The sequence below is a fragment of the Aythya ferina genome (genome assembly GCF_964211825.1).
Source record: "Aythya ferina genome assembly, chromosome: 4".
Classification (NCBI taxonomy): domain Eukaryota; kingdom Metazoa; phylum Chordata; class Aves; order Anseriformes; family Anatidae; genus Aythya; species Aythya ferina.
In genome coordinates this window covers 2,978,969-2,999,493 of record NC_140300.1, presented here as the reverse complement: position 1 = coordinate 2,999,493, position 20,525 = coordinate 2,978,969, and the positions used below count along the sequence as shown (strand labels likewise).

The window sequence follows — 20,525 nt, the reverse complement described above, 5'->3', positions numbered from 1 at the left end:
TATGAGGAGTAAAAGAGACTTTTAAGCCCTTTTGGGGTTTTGCGTGCTGGTGTCTGTGAGGATGAGCAAGACCTTGGGCAACCCTTTAAGAGGCCACCTGGCCAGCTCTTGTGCAGCAGATCCCAAATCAGAACTGCTGCATGTGGGGGAAGCCAGAAAAATATTGAACCTGGGACTAGCAAGGGGGGAAAAAAAATCCTTTCTGTGTTGGAACGGGTGGGAGCACTTGTGGGGTGGGATGGTGGGAATGGGGATGGGGTTATGGGCATGGGGATGGGGTGCTGGGTGTGGAAATGGGGTTTATGGGCATGGAGATGGGGTTATGGGCATGGAAATGGGGTGCCAGACCATCCAAGTCCTCCCAAGCTGCTGGGAGGAGGAGGAGGCTTCTTGGAGGCGGCTCGGCGAGGCTCTCAGGACTAAGCTGGGGGTTTAGCGCGGGGATAAGCAGCTTTAGGAGCAGCAAACGGGGAAATCACACTCACAAAAGTCAGCAAAGGGAAAGCAAACAGTGTCACGGGTTACGTAAGGGATCAGCCAGCCGGCGACGTGTCCCAGGGTAAGGCACGGGCGGCTTTTGGCTCGCCCTCACCAGGTCTCGTTAAGGAGCTGGAGGAAGATGAAGGGGAAGGTGAGGAAGGCTGGAAGATACGTGATGGGTCCTGATGGAGGAGGACGGAGTGGGGTTTGAAGGGGGCTGCAAAATTAGGGGTGGGTAAAGGAGAGCTCTACGGTGGCCCCTGCATCCGGACACCCAGAGCCACCGAGCAGGGCAGGGGCAGGGAGGAAAAAAAAAGCTGCTCCTCATCACGTCTACGGTTAAAGCAGGGAACTGTTGCTGCAGGATATTGCAAATGGTTTACACGGATCCCAAAACTTCAGGAGGACACAGCTGCTCCCAGGGGTGCTGTGCTGGAAGGACCATTAGCTGGTGGTCCTTGGGATGGCCCTGTAGGATGAACAGGCCACTGGTCTCCCTTAATTCATCCACAGGAGACACCGCCTCACCTATCTAGCTGCTGAATTTTGATTTGAAACCTTTTTTTTTGGATAAAATTCTCTTAGGATATTCCCTGCTCTGGTGCCCAGAAGTGAGGACCTCCCTGGTGGCTCCTCACCCTCTCCTCCTAGGCGACAGCCCCTGGATCTGCAGCAGGAGGGGGCTCAGGAACATCCCAGAGACCATCCCCAGGGCTCGGGGCAGCACCAGCACCGTTTTCTGTAGGGCTGGAGCCAGGCAGCAGGACACAGCTGGAGCCAGCAGCAAATTTCACCAGCAGCAGCCAGCACAGCGTGTGCTGCAGCCCGTCTCGCCGAGATCCACTCCAGGACATCCCGACCTGCCCTCTGTGCTCACTGCTTCTTATTTTTTTTTCCCCTCTGTTTCTATTGAAAAGATTAATTTCCCCATCTGGAAAAGTTTGTGCAAGCCGTGTTGCATCACGGCGCTGGTGGGTTTGGCCAGCAAGCATCCGGATTAAATCGGGATCGCTGCCCTGGAAACAGGAGAGGGGTGAGGAGAGATCGGCCTGGAAATCCAGGGCAGCACCTCCGACCCCCTCGGGCTGGGCATCCCCATGGGCTCTGAGATCCCTCCCTCTCGTTAAAGTGGTTAATTATAAATGAATAAGGGCTGAGAGATGGGGGTTTTGTTGCCCTCTAGGTTTGGGGGTCTCGCTTCCTACAGATCCCACACCTGCAGGAGGGCTGGCACGAGGGAACCCAGCACATAGGGGTGGGGGGATTTATGGCCATGTGTGGTCATGGCAGAGCCCTGGGGGCAGAAAACCAGTGTGGTGTGGCATTTTATCCCTTAATTCCCCCTTTGGTGTGTGCTGGAAAATGTGCAGAAGCGGCTTTGGTGGCGAGTGAGGGGGGTTTTCCACAAGAAAAAAAATAATTCTTCGGGATGAGGCGCTTGCTTGCTGCGTGAAGTTTTGGCTTTTCGTTAAAGCAAGGCTGACAAAAAAATAAAAAATGCTTTTAGATGAGGTTGTGAGGAAGGTTTCCACTTCCCCAGCTTCTCCTCCTGCTGCTGCTGGAGGAGGGGATGCCTTGTTCCCCCCAGTACCTGCTGCGGGGGCTCACCTGGCCATGCCCAGGGGGCCAGGAGGAGGCCCTTGAGGCCATTCCTCAAGGGAAAGAGCAGGAAATAGGGTCATCAGATCCTATAAAAGCCAAGGAAAAGGCCCCAAAGTGACGGCGCTGGGTGCAGGGGGCTCAGCAGGGCTGGGTGTTGTCTCCTGGTGGCGTTGGGCATGAGGCAGAGAAGGCCCCGGGGAGGCCTCAGAGCGGCCTGACAGGGCCTGAAGGGGCTGCAGGAGAGCTGGGGAGGGGCTCTGTGTAGTGATAGGGCAAGGGGAATGGTTTTAAACTGAAAAAAGGCAGATTTAGGTTAGGCATTAGGGAGAAATTTGTCACTGTGAGGGTGTGAGGCCCTGCCCAGGCCGCCCCGAGGAGCTGTGGCTGCCCCGGCCCCTCCGCCTCGCCTCCCCTGCTGTGGGCATCTCAGGAGGAGGTTTCCCAGAAAAAAAAAACAAAAAAACAAAAAAAACAAAAAAAAACAATTTAGATTGAAAGCCACAACTGTTGTCCTAAAAGAAACGCGAGGCTACGAGGCTTTGCCCGACAGCATCACCCAGTTTGAAACCTAAAGTTCAAAACAAAGTTTTAAAGCTTAAAGGAAGTTTTAGCATTTTTAAACCTAAAGCTTAGAATGAAACAAAAATATTTTGATATTTTGGGGGCAAAGGGATGGATAATCTTTTTATTCTCATCCATTTTATTTTATTTTATTATCTATTATCCTACAAAAGCGCTTGCTTTCTCCCAAGCTCTCCCTCCATCCCCTTCGGCCTCCCTCATGGTCTCATCTTTCTCGTGTCCGAAATCGGTGCCTGGGCTTGGGAAGAAGGTTTGAGGAGCTCAGGGAGGTGGTGAAGCCCTCTTCCTGGGGTCTGCCAGGGATGGAGCTCGTTGTCCTTGCTGGAGATGGGCTCTGGGCTTTCAGGAACAGGCCCTTGTTGTGGGAAGCAGCTGGGCTGCTCACGCAGCTCCTCGGAGTTTACAAACTAAGCTCAGCCCCCAAGTCATTCCTGACGCTGTTTTGGACAGAACCGTGGAATATTACTTATTACTTTGCCTTGCATAAGCAACCTTCAGGCCCAGGACACCAAATATTGCCGGTGCTTTCTGCTCGCTTTGTATCCCAGCTTTGTGCTTTGCCCAGATGTCTCGGTTTGCTGGGGAGCAGCAGTTCTCTGGGGTGGCTGCAGATGTGAACGGGCTCAGTGCGAGTCCTTTCTGCTGGTCACGCAAATAATAATAGGGAAAATGAGGGAAGGGGATAAAAAACAAAGCCATGAAGCACCTCTGGGGAAGGGGTGAATGAGCCAGGAGACCGGGGGCACTACAGGGCCGTGAAGACTTCAGGCTTCAGATCCTGGCTCCTCCATCCCGAAGGCAGAGGCTGCCTCGGTGTTTTGCACAGGGTCAATTTCTTTTCTTCCAAAGAAAAAGCAGCCGTAATCCCTCCAGGGAAGGGACCTGCAGTGTCACAGGAGCCAGCTGACAGACATCTGAAGGTCCTCACGGCCCACGAGGTGGTTTCTCTTTCTCTGTAGAGCCCCCGCTCTCCATCAGGAGAAGGATTCAGCAGCTGCGAACACCACCGAGGAGAGCGGGTTGAAGATGTGGGCTTACCCCCACCACCCAAAGGACTTTAAAAAAAAAAAAAAGAAAGTATTTTTTTTGAAAATAAATAATTGAAAAGGACTTTTGAGCACAGATAGGGGGCCTGACAGGGCTTGCCAATGGCCAAGGTCAGGGCAGCATCGAACACCTTTAAGCAGGGGGATGTGATGCCCGTAGCCGTGCTGGGTCACCATCACTGCCAAAAAAAAAGAGTCCCCAGGAGGTGCGGTGTCCCCTCGGCCCCTTTTCTGGGCTGATTTTACACCGAAGCAGATGAGAAAGGCTTGGAGCATCCTCACTGCTGGCTTGGCGTCAGCAAAGGCAGCAGCTCCTCCTGCAGTCGTTTCAGCAGCGCTCACCCCATGCTCACAGCCTTCCTCCCACCTCCACGGGGATTTGCCGGGCTGCACAACTCGGGGATGCAGATTTTTAGGGAGAGGCAGCTCAGCCCATCAGGCTGCTACGCTGCGGGTGCCCCAAGGTTGGGTTGTGGCTGTCCGAGCCCTGCTGTGTCCGTCCTCTGCTCCCACAGGGGGTGGCCGTGCCTCTGGCTGCCACCACCGCATCGCTCCTTTGCCCCAAAATGTTCCTAAATTCCCCCGGTCCCGCATAAACCCTGGCATCAGCATCACGGATGGGTTATGCCCCGAATTTCTCCAATTAGCAGCTGTCCGGGAGCACAACATGTGGGGTGTCTGCAGCCTAGGGGAAGGGGATGGGCTCCACTCTGAAGATTGTCCATGTCTGAACCCTAAAATGGCTGATTTTGGGATTTTTTGAATCCTGAAACCCTCGTTTTAGCTGTCACTGAAGGCTGAAATCCTTCGGATCCAAGGGAAGGACTTGCGCTGGGAGAGGAGACCAGAAGGAGGAACAGGCAGTGGAACAAGCAGCGGGCAGTGCAAACCAGCATGGCACCAAAATAAAGGGAAAAGGTGCCAGGAGAGTTGCTGTTCGCTCCTGGGGCACCCCAAATGCTGCCCAGAGCTTCACAGGGAGCTGCCCAGTTCTGGGTTTGCAGATAAACCTGGCAAATAAACCTGGAGCTGCTCCTCGGTCTCACCACCAAACCCGCCCGGGAGCAAGGAGCCTTCTGAAGGATGCAGGAGGCAAAAACCAGTCTGAGTCTGGGCTGGGCACGGGCTGTGATGCACCCGTGGAGATCAGTGAATGCTCCTTTCTCTTTAGGGCAGGAAAAGGAATTTTTTCACCCCATTTTAATCAGAGAAGATGAAAAGAATGAAGTCACAAACCTTACGGTGCTTCAGGCACCAAACTTCCCTGGCTGTCAGCTTTTTAGTCTGCCTGAGGGGGGATCCCTGCAATCAATCCCCCCATGGGCACTGATGCTCCGAAGTCGCTTCTGGGGTTAAAAACATAAATCTGAGCGGCCGGAACATGGCTGTTTCTGTGCAGAAGGGAAAATTGCAGCTCCGTGATTCATTACTGCCTTGTGATATTCAGCGCTTTCCTCAGAGGATCAACACAAACCAGCAATTTAGGGAAATACCCAAAAAGCCTCCCTAAACACCCCAGAACCTGTCCCCGGTATCCGTAGTCAGAGAGAGAAGCTGAAAGCCAGGAGGCTGACGGGCTCTCAAACTCGTCCCATGAACAAATAACCTGGGAAGATGACATTTGGTGCTTTTAAATGTTTATGATAGGAAAATGCTTCACATCTTGCTGCAGCCGCGCTGTTATTTCACTCAGATGCACGAGAAAGGAGCCGGAGTTTTCCTCGGTTAGAGCTCGCCTCGTGTGAAACGAAGACAAGAATTTAATTTTTTTTTGGCCTTTGCCTTCAGGTGGAACAGCAAAATGAGGACAAGCTCGCTCAAATGAGCCGCTAATTATTATTATTCATTCCAAGTACAAGGAGAGTACCTTGGAGCCCTTGCGCTAGTTCAGAGAGGAAAAAGAGAGATAAACGCTGGGCAAAAATTAAGAGAAAATAGGGAGCTGAGACCCTTCAGGACCTGCTCCCATTTTTCAAAGGGTAGGCACTTCAAGAGGGCAGAAACCAGAGCGTTTGAGGTCTTACAAGCAGAAAACCCCAAATCTAAGGGAGTCGGTAGCACACACGTTTTATTTTTGCTGTGATTTCCCTCCATTACAGCATTTTGCTGCCGTGCCAGACACGACAGAAGGGATCACGCTGACACAGATGAGCGTGGTGGCTGGCTTCTGTGCTTGACCCCATAAAGTTTTCCATAAGCACGTGGGCAGGATCAGCACCCTGCCTGGGTCAGGCAGCGCTCAGGATGAGTCCCCCTCGGGTTCTCCTGCAAGCAGCAGCTCCCTGCAGGAGGGGTCGGGGCTGGTTCTGAGCACCAAAGCCACCTCCTGCCATGGCCACGACTCCTGGGGGCCTCCTCTATGATCGTACCTGCAGGATAAACACCTTCCTTTTAGGGGGTAGCTCTCATCATGGGAGATATGTTTTCCAGTTATCAGATGGATTATTAGTTGTGTGTCAATTAAATCATTTTTGGCACGGAGGGCCCCACGTAATTCTATTCAAGGTTTTCTATTTGAGGTTTTCAGCCATTTCTTTGGATTCTATAGGTGGATTCCCAGAAAAAACAAACAAAAAAAAAACAACAAAAAACCAAAAACAAAACAAAAAAAACCAACAAAACAGAACTCCCTTTAGTAGAAAACCAACCCAAACCCAAAGCAGTTACAAATTAATGACAGTGGCTCTGCTTCCCAAGGCAAACCAGGACTGCTGGGTCAGAGCAGAAACCCCTCTACCTGCCCACACCTCCCGCAGACCCAGGCTCCGCAGCACTCCAGAAAACCTGTGCAGAAAGATGTACAAAATGTGGCCAGTGATGCATAACCAAAAGAAAAGGCTCGGTCTTGCCACCTTCCTTGCCTCAAATGTTTCACTTTGTATGGAAGCAATCCTTCAGAGCTCCAAACAGTTCAGGCAATGGGCACTTTTGAGGCTCCTGTGACCTAGTTTGGATTATTTGTGTTAGAAGCTGCGGATCTTGTCCAAGCCAAGACACAGAGGTGTGTACACAAAGCCTGCGTGCTGTTTTCGGCAAGCAGCTGTCCTAGCACAGCAGAACAAGCTCGCAGTGCACGGTGAACACGGTGTTATTTGTTACCCTTGCACAGACTGAGGGCCCTCTGGAAATCCCAGGGATTGAATGGAAAACCTCCAGCCCTCCACTGGCACACACGAGTCTGTTGGCTCCTTTATCACGTTAAAAACAAGACAACTTCTCATCTCCGCAACTCTTTCAATGGCATTTATTTTACTTCAAGAATAGTTTAGGACAGAACAAGAAAAATCATGGCAAAATCAAATTTTTGGTTAACGAAGAGGCTTCACAAGCCTGCAATCAAGTAATGTCTGCTGGTGACCGCTGCACAACACGGTAGTGACACCGATCTCTCACATCAGTGTGTGCACAGCACCACATCGAGCAGCAGTGCAGAGATTACACAGGAAATGTGCTTCCTTCCATTGTTCTACTGCTATCTCACCTCCCTGATAACACAGCTTTCAGTCTACTTAATTCACCTCTAAGTTTGGCAGTGACAAAGCCAGCTCCCTTGTCCTCCCCAATTACCGCATATCCACAGAGATTCTGTTGAATACAGAAAAGAGAATTAACAAAGCATCAATTAGGCTATTAAAAAATAAATATTCTTATGCAGGAAATACACTGACAGCTATAATTAAGATATTAATAATCGTTTACTTGTAACATTAATTGCGTGACTCATCCTGCCTGAATTTTTATACATCCAAAACACAAAGGCCATGGAGCGGGGGTGTCTGAGGCCTTCAGACACACTGAGCTGGCTCTTATTTCGGAGGATGAATCATCAGAACCTGGTTGGTATCATTAGGATTGTCCTGCACAATAAATGTGGCGAGTTAGCCTTTCCCTGGAGGTGTCTCTGTCTCTTGGCTACGGAAAAATAACACAGCTTGGCTGCAAGTAAACTTCTGACATCGTATAAAGCAAACAAAACATTGACATAGCAAAGGTTTTCTGAAATAACTTCCAGAAGTTTTAAAAACAAAGCACTGCAGAAGGTTTTTGCATTTCAGTAAGAACAGAGACGCACGTGCAGTGTTTTCTTTTTGCTATATCCTTCCAACTTTGATGCAGAAGGCAAAATCCACAAGCCTCATCCCCACAGACCTACTGTTCCAGGCTGCGTTTGTCATCGCCGCAGTTATACGGCTATGTGAGAGCAAAGCCAGCCTGCAGAATCCAGAACGCAATCAGAGCCAAATATATCATCAAATATATTATCAAATGTATTTAAAATACATCTGAGACATCAGAATTTGGAAACAACAAGAAGTATGGGTACAGTCACACCACAGTGACTGCCAAGATAAAGTAGGCAGGTACCAATTACTGATATCCCTGAGGTCACACGAGTGTTTAAGCCCCAAGTTCTTTGCTAGCTTCTGCTGTACAATTTTTACGTCAGCTCTAAAGAATCAAAAGCAAGATTTCCAATCAAGTCTTGCAGCTTATTTTCAATTTTTTCATTTTCAGTCAAGTTTTGCAGCTGATCTTTAAACAAAGCGTCCTGCCTCGAAACACCACAGATGGACTAGAGGGGTCCCTGCTTGCTTTTTATTTATGTGGCTTATTTATTAAAAGGTTAAACTCCCTCTGTATTTTCTCGTGTCATGGCTTCATGCCACAGTTGGAGCAACAGCTTGGCTGTCAGGCTGGAGGTTGATCAGGGAATTGCTTGCTTGGACCAGCTCGGCGATGGAGACTCGTCCCCTCTCCTTGATATACCGAGCCACGGCAGCCATCTCCTCTGGCGTGATGTAGATGAACTTTCCTCTGTCATCAATCACACCTATGGGGGAAAAAGAAAGGACCTTGAAGTCAGCACTTTGGCTCCTCTCACTTCCCGACAGACATCAGTTACTTCTTTTTGGAAGGGCCGTTTGAAGTGCTGAGGCTGCATTTCATATCTAGGGCAGGCAGAACAGCACGCCAGCAGCCAGGCTTTTATTTCCATCTCTGTTGTTGGGCTTCTGAATGGGGCTCTGACAATACCTGAATGCCTGGGTAAGAGTAATTTGGTTCAGCAAGCGATGCATTTTTTTTTTCACTGTGCGTGGCTAGCTGGGAGTATCGCAGCAGCTACTTCAGGTACCTTGCATTGGTGCTGACATTCCAGGCAGAAGGAAAAAAAGCAAAGCAGGAGGGCCCAGGAGGAGATTCAGAGCTCCTCCAGAGCCCAGCTCAGCCTTTCCACCATACCCTGTGAAAGCTCAGCTTCTGTATTTTGGTTGCTCCATCAAGAGTGAGAACAGACCTCTCTGTTCTTAACACATTATGGGATCAAACGTAAGGCAGGGAGACTTACTGGCATGCCATATTCATATCCAGCACAGTATAAATCCTTATGTTTTAATTCAGATCACTTTTAGGTCATTTAAATGGGTTTCCACAAGCACCCAGCGAGAAACAACTATCAGGTCAGTAAATGTCTGCGTTGGTACCTCCACTACTTCATTCTCAGAAAGAAAAAGACCGACCAGCAATAAAAGCATCTTGTTCAGACAGGAGCTACCCGCGTGCTCAGCCCCTGCTTACATTCCAACTTTGATTGCGTAGGTCTGTGGCTAGGAACGAGCACTTCACTTCCTGCAGCTCTAAGCTTTGGAGAGCTCCGCGGTGTTTGTTTATCCCACAGCACGCCGTACCCCTGCACTGGCTTTGGCCACTTCATCTTTAAAACAGGCGTGCAAACTACCTCCAAAACATCCAAATGATTCTTTAGAAGTCCGGCTTTGGAGGACAGGACTTGCAGCTGGGTGCTCAGTAACCCCCCTAACAAAGTTTAAAGCAGAAATTTCACAGAGCCACAGTAAAGGCATTTTCTGCACCACCTATTCACCAGCTAAAATACACCCCCACTTGTGTTTTAGCTGTCACCTGTTAGAGTGCCATCTGCCATCAGGTCCTGGATTCTGTTAATTGCTTCCTGTTCAGGAGAGAAAAAGGAATAAACTGGTCAAGAGGAAGGCAAAAAAAACATTTCACACATTCAGACAGACTAGAGAAGGCTGCTTACACTTAATTCCTCAGCATTAAACACTCCAGTGAAGGACACACATCAGTGTTTCCACACAGATGGATGCAGTAAGCCCTTTGTCAGAAATGGTTTGCTCTTAGATGGATGATGTGAACCTCTGCAACTTGGGGTGTTCACAGAACTTCTCTACCCTCAAAGGAGGCTTTCACCTGTAAATTACCTGGCTGTATCATGAAAGGGGGGGCTATTACATCTTCCCAGGGAAAGGCTGTATGTGCCAGTGCAATATGCCAGTTCCAGAAGCTGGCTACACTCCTTACATTCCAGAGCTTTTTATTTTTTATTTTTTTTATTATTTTTCTTCCTGCTCCATTTCAGAGGAGACCTCTTCTACCAAGCCAAAGAGTACTTTGTGTAATTTATCGCTGGCTTCACTCTCTGGTTACTCCAAGCCCACAGTTCCACTACATGTTAAACTGCTATTTAAGTTCGGATAACCTTGGTTTCTGCTTCTCTCACCCACTTGCTACCATAGGAAGGGATGCCACCCGCTGGATCAGGTTGCTCAGGGCCTCATCCAACCTGGCCTTGAACACCTCCAGGGCTGGAGCATCCACACCATGAGCTCCCTTTGACAAGCTCTACGTGGTGCAGAGAGGGTCAATGTTCTCAAGTAATGCACCACAAGTTACAAATTCTTACGTGTTCCAAGAATACACAACCAAGTGGAGCAAAACAGCTCCTATCTACTGACTGCACACAAACATAACAACGTGTACAGTTATGCAGGCAGAATCTCAGCTTGTTTTACCTCTGCTCCAGATTCCCAATACCCCAAATTGCTTTGTTATTGGATTTGCAAAAATCTGTAAGCTCCGTTAGCCAACGAGCAGCTGTGCCAGAGGCAGACCGAGCACTTTTCACTAACATCCCGGTACGCCAGCAATCTCTTGCTGGCTTGATGGTTCTCTGACAAATGGCCACATTTCCTGCGCTGGCTTTGCTGACCTGCACAAAAATCCAAGCATTTTCAGCAGTTGCGGAGGTGTTATCCTTAATTACCCACTTTCTCTCTCATGCTTTTAAAGTTATTGCTTATAACTGCCCCCCGAAAGGCAGTACTTACCTGTGTCCTTAAACCCAAGTGGGAAGCTAAGTCCTCCAGCTGAATTACCTTTGTTTTCTACGGAAACAAACAAGAGTTACGTGCAGCTGATGAACTCGAGGGTTAGCATATCTTTTTCCTTTCAAATAAAAACACATTTAATGGACAAAGTAGGACCTGTCGTTCTAACTTTTCATAGCGAGCAGTTCTCTGTGGCAAAAACCTTTAAGGTACATCACTGAAACCAGTCTGCTCCGTGGCAAGACTGGATGCTCTGACCCACTTCAGCGAAGGCTCAGATACATTTGTCAGGGCTCATCCTGAACCTTTTATTCTGTTACAGGACACGCGAGCACAGGCGCATTAAGCCTCTGTTCTCCCTGCCCCCAAATTTCTCAACTGCCACCTCTAACCCCCAGTGTGCTTTGGCAAGATCCCTTTTTGTTTGAGAGATGTTTCAAAACCCCTTTTAAAACGATCGCCGGCCTGTACCAGAGCATACACAGAACTTCAGAGGGGTTAAATGTTAAATGCTTTAGTTTGTTTTATGAATGCCATGTGTATTAACGGCATAATCACCTTCCTAAGCTAATGAAGATATTGTTAAACCAGTCAGAGCTGGGCGTGCGCTGCTAGCCCACTCCTGCATAAGCCGCGTGATGGTGTCTGAGAACGAAGGCAGATGCAGAAACTGCAAATTCTCATTTTGCTTTTGAAAGAGGCTTGCTGCAGCCTTTCTCAGGCAGCAGCCAGTCACCAGGGCTCACATCTGGTTTTACGCTTCTCTGTAGCTCCAGAGAATTACACAGAAAACACCTGGTGCACTCATCTGGAGCTACTTGGTTCCTGTTTTCTGGTCTGCAAAAAGTTTTAGAAACTCATCTGTTTTGTGCAGCACCGCTGTTTGTACGGACAAAGGATGCACTGTTGTTTGTAAGGAATTTGGGAAATATAAAACTTCTGAAAACGGTTCAGTTAGCGTTCTGGAGGGCATTCCTAGGAGCTGTACACGTAAAGCCACATTTACGTTACTGGATGGAATGCTCCAAATGACAAACACATTTGTTTCTGATCCTGAGAGCACACTGGAAGGACACTGAAAGACTAAAGAGGCTGAAATAGATGAACCTTTTTCATTAATGAAACCAGGCAAAAAAAAGAAAAAAAGCCACACACAGACTTAGCAGTTGTGAAGTTTGATGCAGCCAAGCTAGAGAACTGAATACCATGGACTGAACACATGGACTTGGAACCAGTCCATGGAATTCAGTTCTCAGAGCTGGGAACTGCCAAGGTTCGTCACATCTTCTTTTAAAAGGGCAGGGGGTGCAAAGCCACATCCAAATGAGAAAACCAGGATTTAAACCTTCGCTTCCAGATATTCACCCTCAGGGACCAAGCTCACTGGAAGCTTTCTACTACAGATCCTGCTGTGAGTAAGAGAGCAGAGAATGGGATGGAATCAGGACCCACTCCCCCGCCACTCTGAAATATAATGACATTATCAGGTCCCAAGCCAGCACGACACCACCACACACTCCACGTTTTAGAGGCAGGTTTAACTTTCAGAGAGCAATATATATAACGTCCATGCTTTACCAAATCCATTTAACTTCAGGTGTGCTTCCACTGCTGTCTCCAACGAGGTTGGAAACAAAGCAAGAGCTCCCAGGATTAAGATGAAGAGAACTTTTTTCCTTATTTTGCAAGCATAAGTTTTGTTGGAGAAAAAAATAAAAGGAAAGGAAGGAATAAAGCCTCTGAGTCCTTCTCTATCCCTTTCCAACAGCGACCACAGAGCTTGGTGTTTTAATCTGCTGCCTATAATTCAGAAGCACTCAATGATACCCTGTCATGTCTTTAACCTCTGCCCACTTATTTTTCTTTTCCGAGGTGCTGAGATAGCTCACAGGTGTGTCATGTGCACCGCTGACTAAGAGGGCCCCAACGGAAGGCAGATGTTCAGCTTTCAGAAGGGCAGAACAGGGGGCTTCAATCCTTTCGGTGCCTCTGAGCAAAATCCCTTTTAAAGCAATCCCACAAGGCAGGGCTGGAGAAAAGAGACCGCATCCCACTCCAAACACCCTTAAGAATGAAGCATGAGGTGAGCTACCTCCAGCCAGTAATATCAGTGAGACAGATTATTCTACAGAAAGGGCTAAATCCAATTTTATTTTTTAAAGTGCCAATTGCTCTTTCAATTCTGTAAGTTTCGCAGACTGCCACTAGCAGCTTAGCTCTGCTTCTTGATAACAAGTCAATAGTTTTTGGGAATAGAACAGACGATGGGGGCAATGCAGAGCCTATGCATAAAGCATCCTTTCAAGATTAAAAAAGTAATAAGACTTGTAAAAAGAAAGCGATGCCCCAGTTCTACAACTGATTTCTGCATAGGAAGCCAGGTGTTGAAGCGCTTCTGAGTTTGGTGCTTCGGCACAGGCTTAATTTCTCTGACGTCAAGTAAAAGTGACTAATATAAAACTATACGTGTGCTTAAACACTGAACTGAGACTTTGTGACTAATCTGTTCCAGCCATTAGAGCCACCGGGGCAACGTGCAGAACAAGAGCCTATTGTGTGATCCCTCGGAAGCCCTTCCAGTTTTAGTGGGAGATCCCAAGGGACACCGACATAACCTATTGTTCCACCTGCTGTTATCTCCGGGCAGCTTGTTTGTGAGTCAAGAGCAGCACAATTTCGTTAATTCAGGGTTTGAATTAACCTCAAAAGCCACAGAAGGGAACATGCGACTGGGATCACACCACACCACGTAGTCCCTTTCCACAGTAAGGGACTGAAACAGAGGATGTTTTAGCAGACGTGGACACTTCCAAGTTCCCCCTTCTTTCAGAGAAATCCTTCTGGAGCACTGGAACCACTGCATGGCTCCGAAATGAAGTGCACTGATGGCTCACTTTCACTTTATAGTTTTAATTAGGCTTTTTAATGAGCTTTTCCATGCTATTCTCAGCCATCTCACCTGCATTTCGTGGTGTTTCTGAGCTGAGCTGACTGGCTTATGCTGGGGACGTAGTAAGCGATCGGGGGCTATTTTTTTTTGGGTTGCAGCAATGAAGATGTGCCCTAACTCTGAGTGCTGCTAGCATAAACATTTCCGAATTACCACCAGAGATCAGGTGTCAGGAGATCTTTCTGATCAGGAGATCAGAAAGCATTTGACAGAAGTCATTTTGCCACCTACCTGGTCTGGTGGGAGGTGTCCCTGCCCGTAGCAGGAGGGTTGGAATCAGATGATCTTTAAGGTCCTTTCCAACCCAAACCATTCTATAGATTCTGTGAAAAGAACACAGCCTCCCACTGTGGCCCTACGGCAATGGGATATACCAAAAGTCCCAAAGACAGCCAAAGCAGAGAGCAGCACAGCAGAAGATGCTTGCAGTATAGTTTTGTGGTAACCGTGGAACCATCAAGGCATTTTCCAGACTTGGACAGCAATCACTCAAATTGATTCCTGGTGTAAAACTACCAGGAGACACAAACACGTCTGTAACTCCGAGTTCTTTGTGGGGTAGTGGAGATGCAAAACCAACCCAGAATGTGGGATTTTGGGTTAACGGAATGATTAGGAGGTTGATTATTATGATTAGGTGAAACTTTTCACACACTCACAATATGTTCTCAGACAAGAGTCCAGTTTCCACTAAAGGCCCAAAGGGACTAATGAGGACAAAAGATTTGCATGACTTTTGTTAGACTAAGAGTAGAAAAGCACGTTTGAATTTGGATGTACCGATAGGGGAGGAAGAAGCATTTGTTGTTACAGATCAAAAGTGGAAAACCTCATGAACACATCAGAGGTTTTAAATAACCAACCATGTCATATCATGAGAGGTAGAGTAAAACACACCCTGTTAAAAACAAGTTATCCTTTCCTTAAATACCCCTAAAAATACCATCGAGACAGCGTTGTCATTTGCACAAATAAAAGCAAGAAAAGAAACCACGCAGAAGGTTTGAGTGACCTTTACGATGCCGGTGTTTCAAACAAACACATCCTGCGTGGCAGGCCACATGCTGGCACAGCAATTCTCATTCATGCTGAGCTGAGATGTGGAGATTGCTTTCTACATCAGTTGCTGATATTCACAAACAAAAAGCTCAAACGTCCCAAATCCCACTCAGCAGCAAACGTTTCTGTTCATAAACCCTGAGGGTGCCCCACCAGGTGCAGAGTTCATGCACACCTACCTTATGAATTAGGGTAAGAGCTACGATCTTGCCCCCAAAAGCCAAGACAAAGCTATAATTAATGTCACGTTAACGATGATGGACACATTCATGCATGATTAAGTGAATAATGAAGGCTTTATCTAAGGCATCACTTTTGTTACTTGTTGAATATTTAAGTAAATCGAAGAGGAAGTAAGGATTTCCCTTCTTTCTGCAAGTCAGCTCTTTGACACAGCTATTTCACACATGGAAGGTGAAGAAAGGCCAACTTACCTTAACATACTCGAGAAATTCCATTAGAAAGCTGCGAGACTGGATACAGCAAGGAAAACAATTGTTATTTTAAATTCATAAACTTTAAACGCATCAGAAACTTGCTTAGTACAAATATTATAAGAGTGTTTAGCATGCATACTTCTACAGTTTTTACAAAAACACAGAGAAGGAGATTTTGAAATGGAGAAAAAAAATAGATTTAAATCTTAACTAGAAATATATGATAGGTATTTTCTAAGCCAGAACATTGCTCAAGCACAATTTGTGTTTAAGGCTTTTTTTTGAAAGGAAGGAAATCCTGGAATCTTTTCTTCTTTACATCATACGTACTCTGAAATAACCACATCTGGGTGAGTCTGTGCATCATGTATTAAGTTACACATATACACCGAGGACATTTTGTACACTTTTGTGAAGTACAGAGTGATTCAGGAGATGGCTCAGGCAGATGGTCAAGTGGAGCACACAGCTGCACAGCACATGTGGAAGCTCGAGCCCTTTTCAAAGCTATGCACCTGAAATCCGGTATTTTAATAGAAGTGGCTCAATTTTCAAAGGCAATGCAAACAAGGTGCGTTTCAGCTAACAGGAGATCGGGTTACCCTGCAACCCTGGAAATCAATCAGCCTTAATTAACTGCCTAACTGCGGGCTCAGGCCCTTAACTTCAAGCAGGGGTTTCGGCAGGCTGCCCCCAAACCCACACGGCAGAGTTTGCCGTTGTAACAGGACACCAAAACGCCTCCGTGCATCATCAGCCAGCAGACAGAAGGACAGCCTGGCATCTTTCAAAGGCGGATGTCTCCAAATAACCGTGTACCTGTGATTGTTTCTGAAGACGACTTTCAAATCGCCTGCTATTAAAGTTCTACCTCCCCGCCCTTACCAAAGATATTTTATGTTGAGATCCGTGCATCATCAACTGCCTCCCAGGCTCCTCTGAGCCAGGAACACCCTTCCCTGCTCCCACATATAGAAAAATTAATTTCTCCTTGTCTGTGCTCACGCAGTTGCCTGTCAATAAACACTTCCTAGCTCCTGGTTTTGAAGGGATTTTCAATAGCAAGATACAACTTCTCGGTGTTGATCCCAGCACGATAGAGGAATTACTGCTAAAAGGAAGGGTTCCTCAGGGAGAACATACGGCTAAGGTCAAGGTGTTCTGAAGAATTACAAACACCTCAGCCCAAAGCCACTCCCAGTCGTGCTAAGTGCAAACCCATTCAGTTCAAAAAGGGGAATTGAGCTGAGGAGCAAGGGGAACAAACCCACACGACCCTGGAAAAAAAAAAAGTTACCCATCATGAAATCGATAGGATGGCTCCAATCTAACAGCTGCCACCCCAGAGCCATTTCAGCATTTGACAGCAATTAAAATTAGTCTAACGTGTCTTTTTTTTTTTTTTTTTTTTTCTCAGCAGACTAAGAACACTGCCTCCCACAACAGAACCTTTTCAAGTTTGCAGCGCTATTATGTCAAGTATCACATTTCAACCACCATCCCCAGCAGCTCGCCTGCAAGCAGCCACAGGAGGAGCAGGCTAGAACATTATGCAGGCTTCGAAACGCTATCAAAACCAACAGTCACTTGCAACACCAAACGGACAGCTTTCCAGTGGAAAACCCACAGGCACCTAAGCTGTGTCCTGTTATTTCTCTTACTAGAAGTGTTACAAGTTTTGTCCCAGCTTGATTTTTTCATTTGATTTCACAGAAGCTCTGCTCCTCTAGAAAACACCACCAAAAAACTAACAATTTCCCTGAAGATATGTGGACAAATTTAGCCCTGCTTTCACCTGGCTCACCAACACACAGTACATGGGTAGGGCAGAGCTGACGACAGTGTAAGGATGTCTGACTCCTGGGCTGAGTTTTATTTCTGTCCTTACACGAAGGGAGGAGAGGACTCATTTCCAGAGACATGCACTTGCCTTAGAACTGACAGTCTGGAGCGAGGAACTGCAGCATTCCCCAGGAAATACTCCAGGTGAACATGTACCATCTACACAGCTTAACTTTTAAAAGCAAAAACATTTGGTTTGATCCCATTTTACAAGAGGCAGAATGTAGTAAGGACAATCCAAGTCTAACAAAGACAAAGGAAGCTGCAGTAACGGACTAAGGTACCTACCTCTTCCTCTGTCATTTTTTCTTCCACCCCTTCCTCTTCAACTACAAAACTCTCCTTCAGCTTCAGGTACTCTTCATACTCTCTCTTCTCCTCTTCTTCTTTTGCCTTCCTTTTCTCCTCTTCCTGGACAGGAAAGACGACAAGTGATCAGTTTGCTCCTCACCCAAAGGAGGTTTAGCTCTAAGTACAGGAGCATCTCTTTTATCTGCAGCCTGGTTGCACTGTGACAGCAGACAAAAAGCTTCCAGAATGCATCTTAAGTTCTCCCTCGATGGCATCATTAAATTCACAAGCTGCTCTGCCACCCTTAAGACAGAAACCATCTGACACGGTGATGTAAGCTCGCACAGAATACACCTAGGCTGGCTCTAAAGAGGTCTACCACGGGGAAAAAAAACCCTCCTATATAGCAAACTCTTGTCTTAATTTGCATGAACACATTTCTTCTGCAGCTCCCGTGACAGGAAGTTCCTGCCCCTAACTTTACTTTGATGCAACATCCACATTTTCAGCAACTAGCCCCAATTTTGCTCTCAGCTGCCTGGGGTCCGATGGGAGGGATCACAAAGAGTTATCCTGGTGCCCACTTGTGTGCATGAAGTAAGAGTTTCAGGTAAATCTCTAAAGACATGCAAGCAAGGTATGTCTGCATGGGATGTAAAGAACCGTAGCAATTGTTTTGTACCTAGGGAGAAAGATGTGATTGCATTAGAAAAAAAAAAAAAAAAAAAAAAAAGATGTTATTTTACAAGTTTGACTGTTAATGAAAGCCTACAGGCTCCACTTTTAGTTATGTGCAATAAAAATACTTTCGGTTACCTAAAGTGAGAAAAATGTCAAAGTTTTCAAAATCACATGCAAAAAATAAATTGCTGACCCAGAAAACTCTAAGCCCCGAATCAGGGGAGAGGTGATGCACACTGGGCAATGTAGAAGAGTCACCCATCCACGGCCAAACTGCAACGTCAAGTTTTTAATGTGACAGGTTACATAAAAAGTATGTCAAATAAGAACAGGATTTTACTTGGCACTCATCGTTTTGCAGCTTTCTGTGATTTTCTTTCAACATTTCTTTTGCTAGTCTCAAAAACTTACACATTTGTCTTCACCCAGAAGGAGAAGGTTTCCTTACACCAGTTTCTGCTGCAGAGAAATTTATGTTAGTGCAGCACAGAGGACAATGAGATTCCAGATCCACCAGCCTCTGCTTGCTGTCACATCGCAAAGGACTGATTAATACCTAGAAATGTGAGTTCTTCGAGTTTAAGTGAGAGCCTCTGTGCTTTCCTTTACTATCAGCACAGGAATCGATCCCCTAAAGAACAACTGTATTGATTCCTAAACACTTGTCACCCTGCATCTGTGACACTAATTGGTAATTGCTTCCCTAAATGGCTCAAAAGCAAACACTTGTTCCATTAAGACAGGAACAGGTCATCAAGCATACTGAAAAATGGCTGTATTTAAAAAGAGAGCATGTAAAACAAATCCAACAGGTATCAGAAATAGGCACAGGAGTGTCACTCTTCAATTAAAACTGCAGAGAGAGAAAGTATATTAGGTCCCAGCCACATTTAACCAAACTCCTGAGAAGTCACGAAAAGGAATGCCAGCAACTTTCAAGGATGAGAAAAGCAGGACTAAGAGGATCTTACTGTATCTGAAAAGTCAAAGCCATTTTTAACCTCTATCTCATCGAAAAAAAAAAACAAATTACAGATCTGAGGAAGCTCCTGAGACAAAACGAGACCATTTTCTGGGTCATTCATCACCGTAATGATTATTAGCAAAAGCCCAGCAGTAATTTTTTCCTTGCGTTACAGGTGCCAAGAACAACATAACCACACTTCATTTGGAAGCGACAGCAATTGTTCTTTCTTGTAAGTACATCAAATTGAATCTCCATCCTGGAAATACGAGAATAAGGTTCTTCCCCTGGTCTATTACAGAAGTTGTGATTTAACGTGAGTTGAAATGAGAAAAAAATGGCAAAAATTGAAAAAGTGCTCAGGCAAATAATTTCTAAATAGGTCTATGAAAAAAATATTAAAAAGACAGCATCCGATTTACAACAGAGCAACAACTGAGCACTATTTTCCTTTCTGGAAGGTCTAACAACAAACAAACAAGACCCATTCCCACCTTCCTTACCTGCTTGAAGAACAGAATCTTATTTTTTCTAAAGCACAGCTGCACACTCATATCAGTAATTCCATTTTCACCACACACTTGTAGGTGTGTCTGCTGCGAGACCAGCAAAGCACTCAGCTACCAGTCCTGCACTTGTGGTTTCCTTAAAAACCCAAATCTGCTTGTTTTCCAGCTCCTACATTTTCACACTGTGAGCAGCAGCGTGTCTCCAGGTGGTCTGCAAAAAGGCTTTGATAGCTACAGCATGTCAGCCCTCGTGGTTCCTGCTGGTTGGAGAGGCCTCCATAACGCTAAGTATTTCCAGAAGCTTTTTCAGCAAACAACTCAAAACCCGGCCACTCCCTGCACTGCCTCACGTACCTTACTACCTAAACCGAACCACGATTGAAGCTGTAAAAAGAAAAGCTGATCTGTGAGCTGGTTCAAAGCAAAAGGAGAGATGACTTTGTACAAGTGCACTGGGAAAAGCAACCAGCAGGAGGTGGGCAGGGAAAAACCTGCTGCAAGGCCACTGTCTGTTAGAGGGTCATTTCAGTGAGTTTTACACCACCACACTGGGGCATGTGGAAGAGTGCCAGGCACACAGCAGCTGCATGGGAGGTGTAGGGTCAGATTCAGACAGGCTGCATTCCCATGAAAAAACAGCTCATGGATTATGCATAAACCCCCCAAAACACCCTGACCCTACTGATTAAACAGAGCCCATGTATGGCTTTATGCAAGTAAAAAGCCCCCTGTATGAATTAAATGAATTAAATTGAATTAAAAAACCCCCACATCTTTACTCGTCAGGTTCCTTTGCCCCTCCCCACTCTAATTTCATATCAACTGTGGTGGAGTTCAGTGGTAATGCATGTGTGCTTAGGGGAGAGAGAATCGCTGGGCCACCTCCCTTTGGTGATGGGTGGGGTGCTGGGGAAATCCCGGCAGCACGGAAATTTGG

At 46.6% G+C, this 20,525-nt stretch overlaps 1 protein-coding gene across 1 annotated transcript in view; it reads right to left on the bottom strand.

Annotated features, from left to right (window-relative positions):
- Positions 1–6,935: 6,935 nt before the first annotated feature.
- The window catches only part of DDRGK1 (DDRGK domain containing 1), a 36,687-nt gene continuing 23,097 nt past the window's right edge, over positions 6,936–20,525 (bottom strand). Inside the window, exons 5-9 of the mRNA XM_084517748.1 lie at positions 17,432–17,554; positions 15,299–15,337; positions 10,856–10,912; positions 9,630–9,678; positions 6,936–8,541 (exon numbers count right to left, since the gene is read on the bottom strand). Coding sequence (XP_084373874.1) covers positions 8,369–8,541; positions 9,630–9,678; positions 10,856–10,912; positions 15,299–15,337; positions 17,432–17,554 — 441 coding nt within the window. The 3' untranslated portion in view covers positions 6,936–8,368. The remainder of the gene's footprint in view (positions 8,542–9,629; positions 9,679–10,855; positions 10,913–15,298; positions 15,338–17,431; positions 17,555–20,525) is intronic.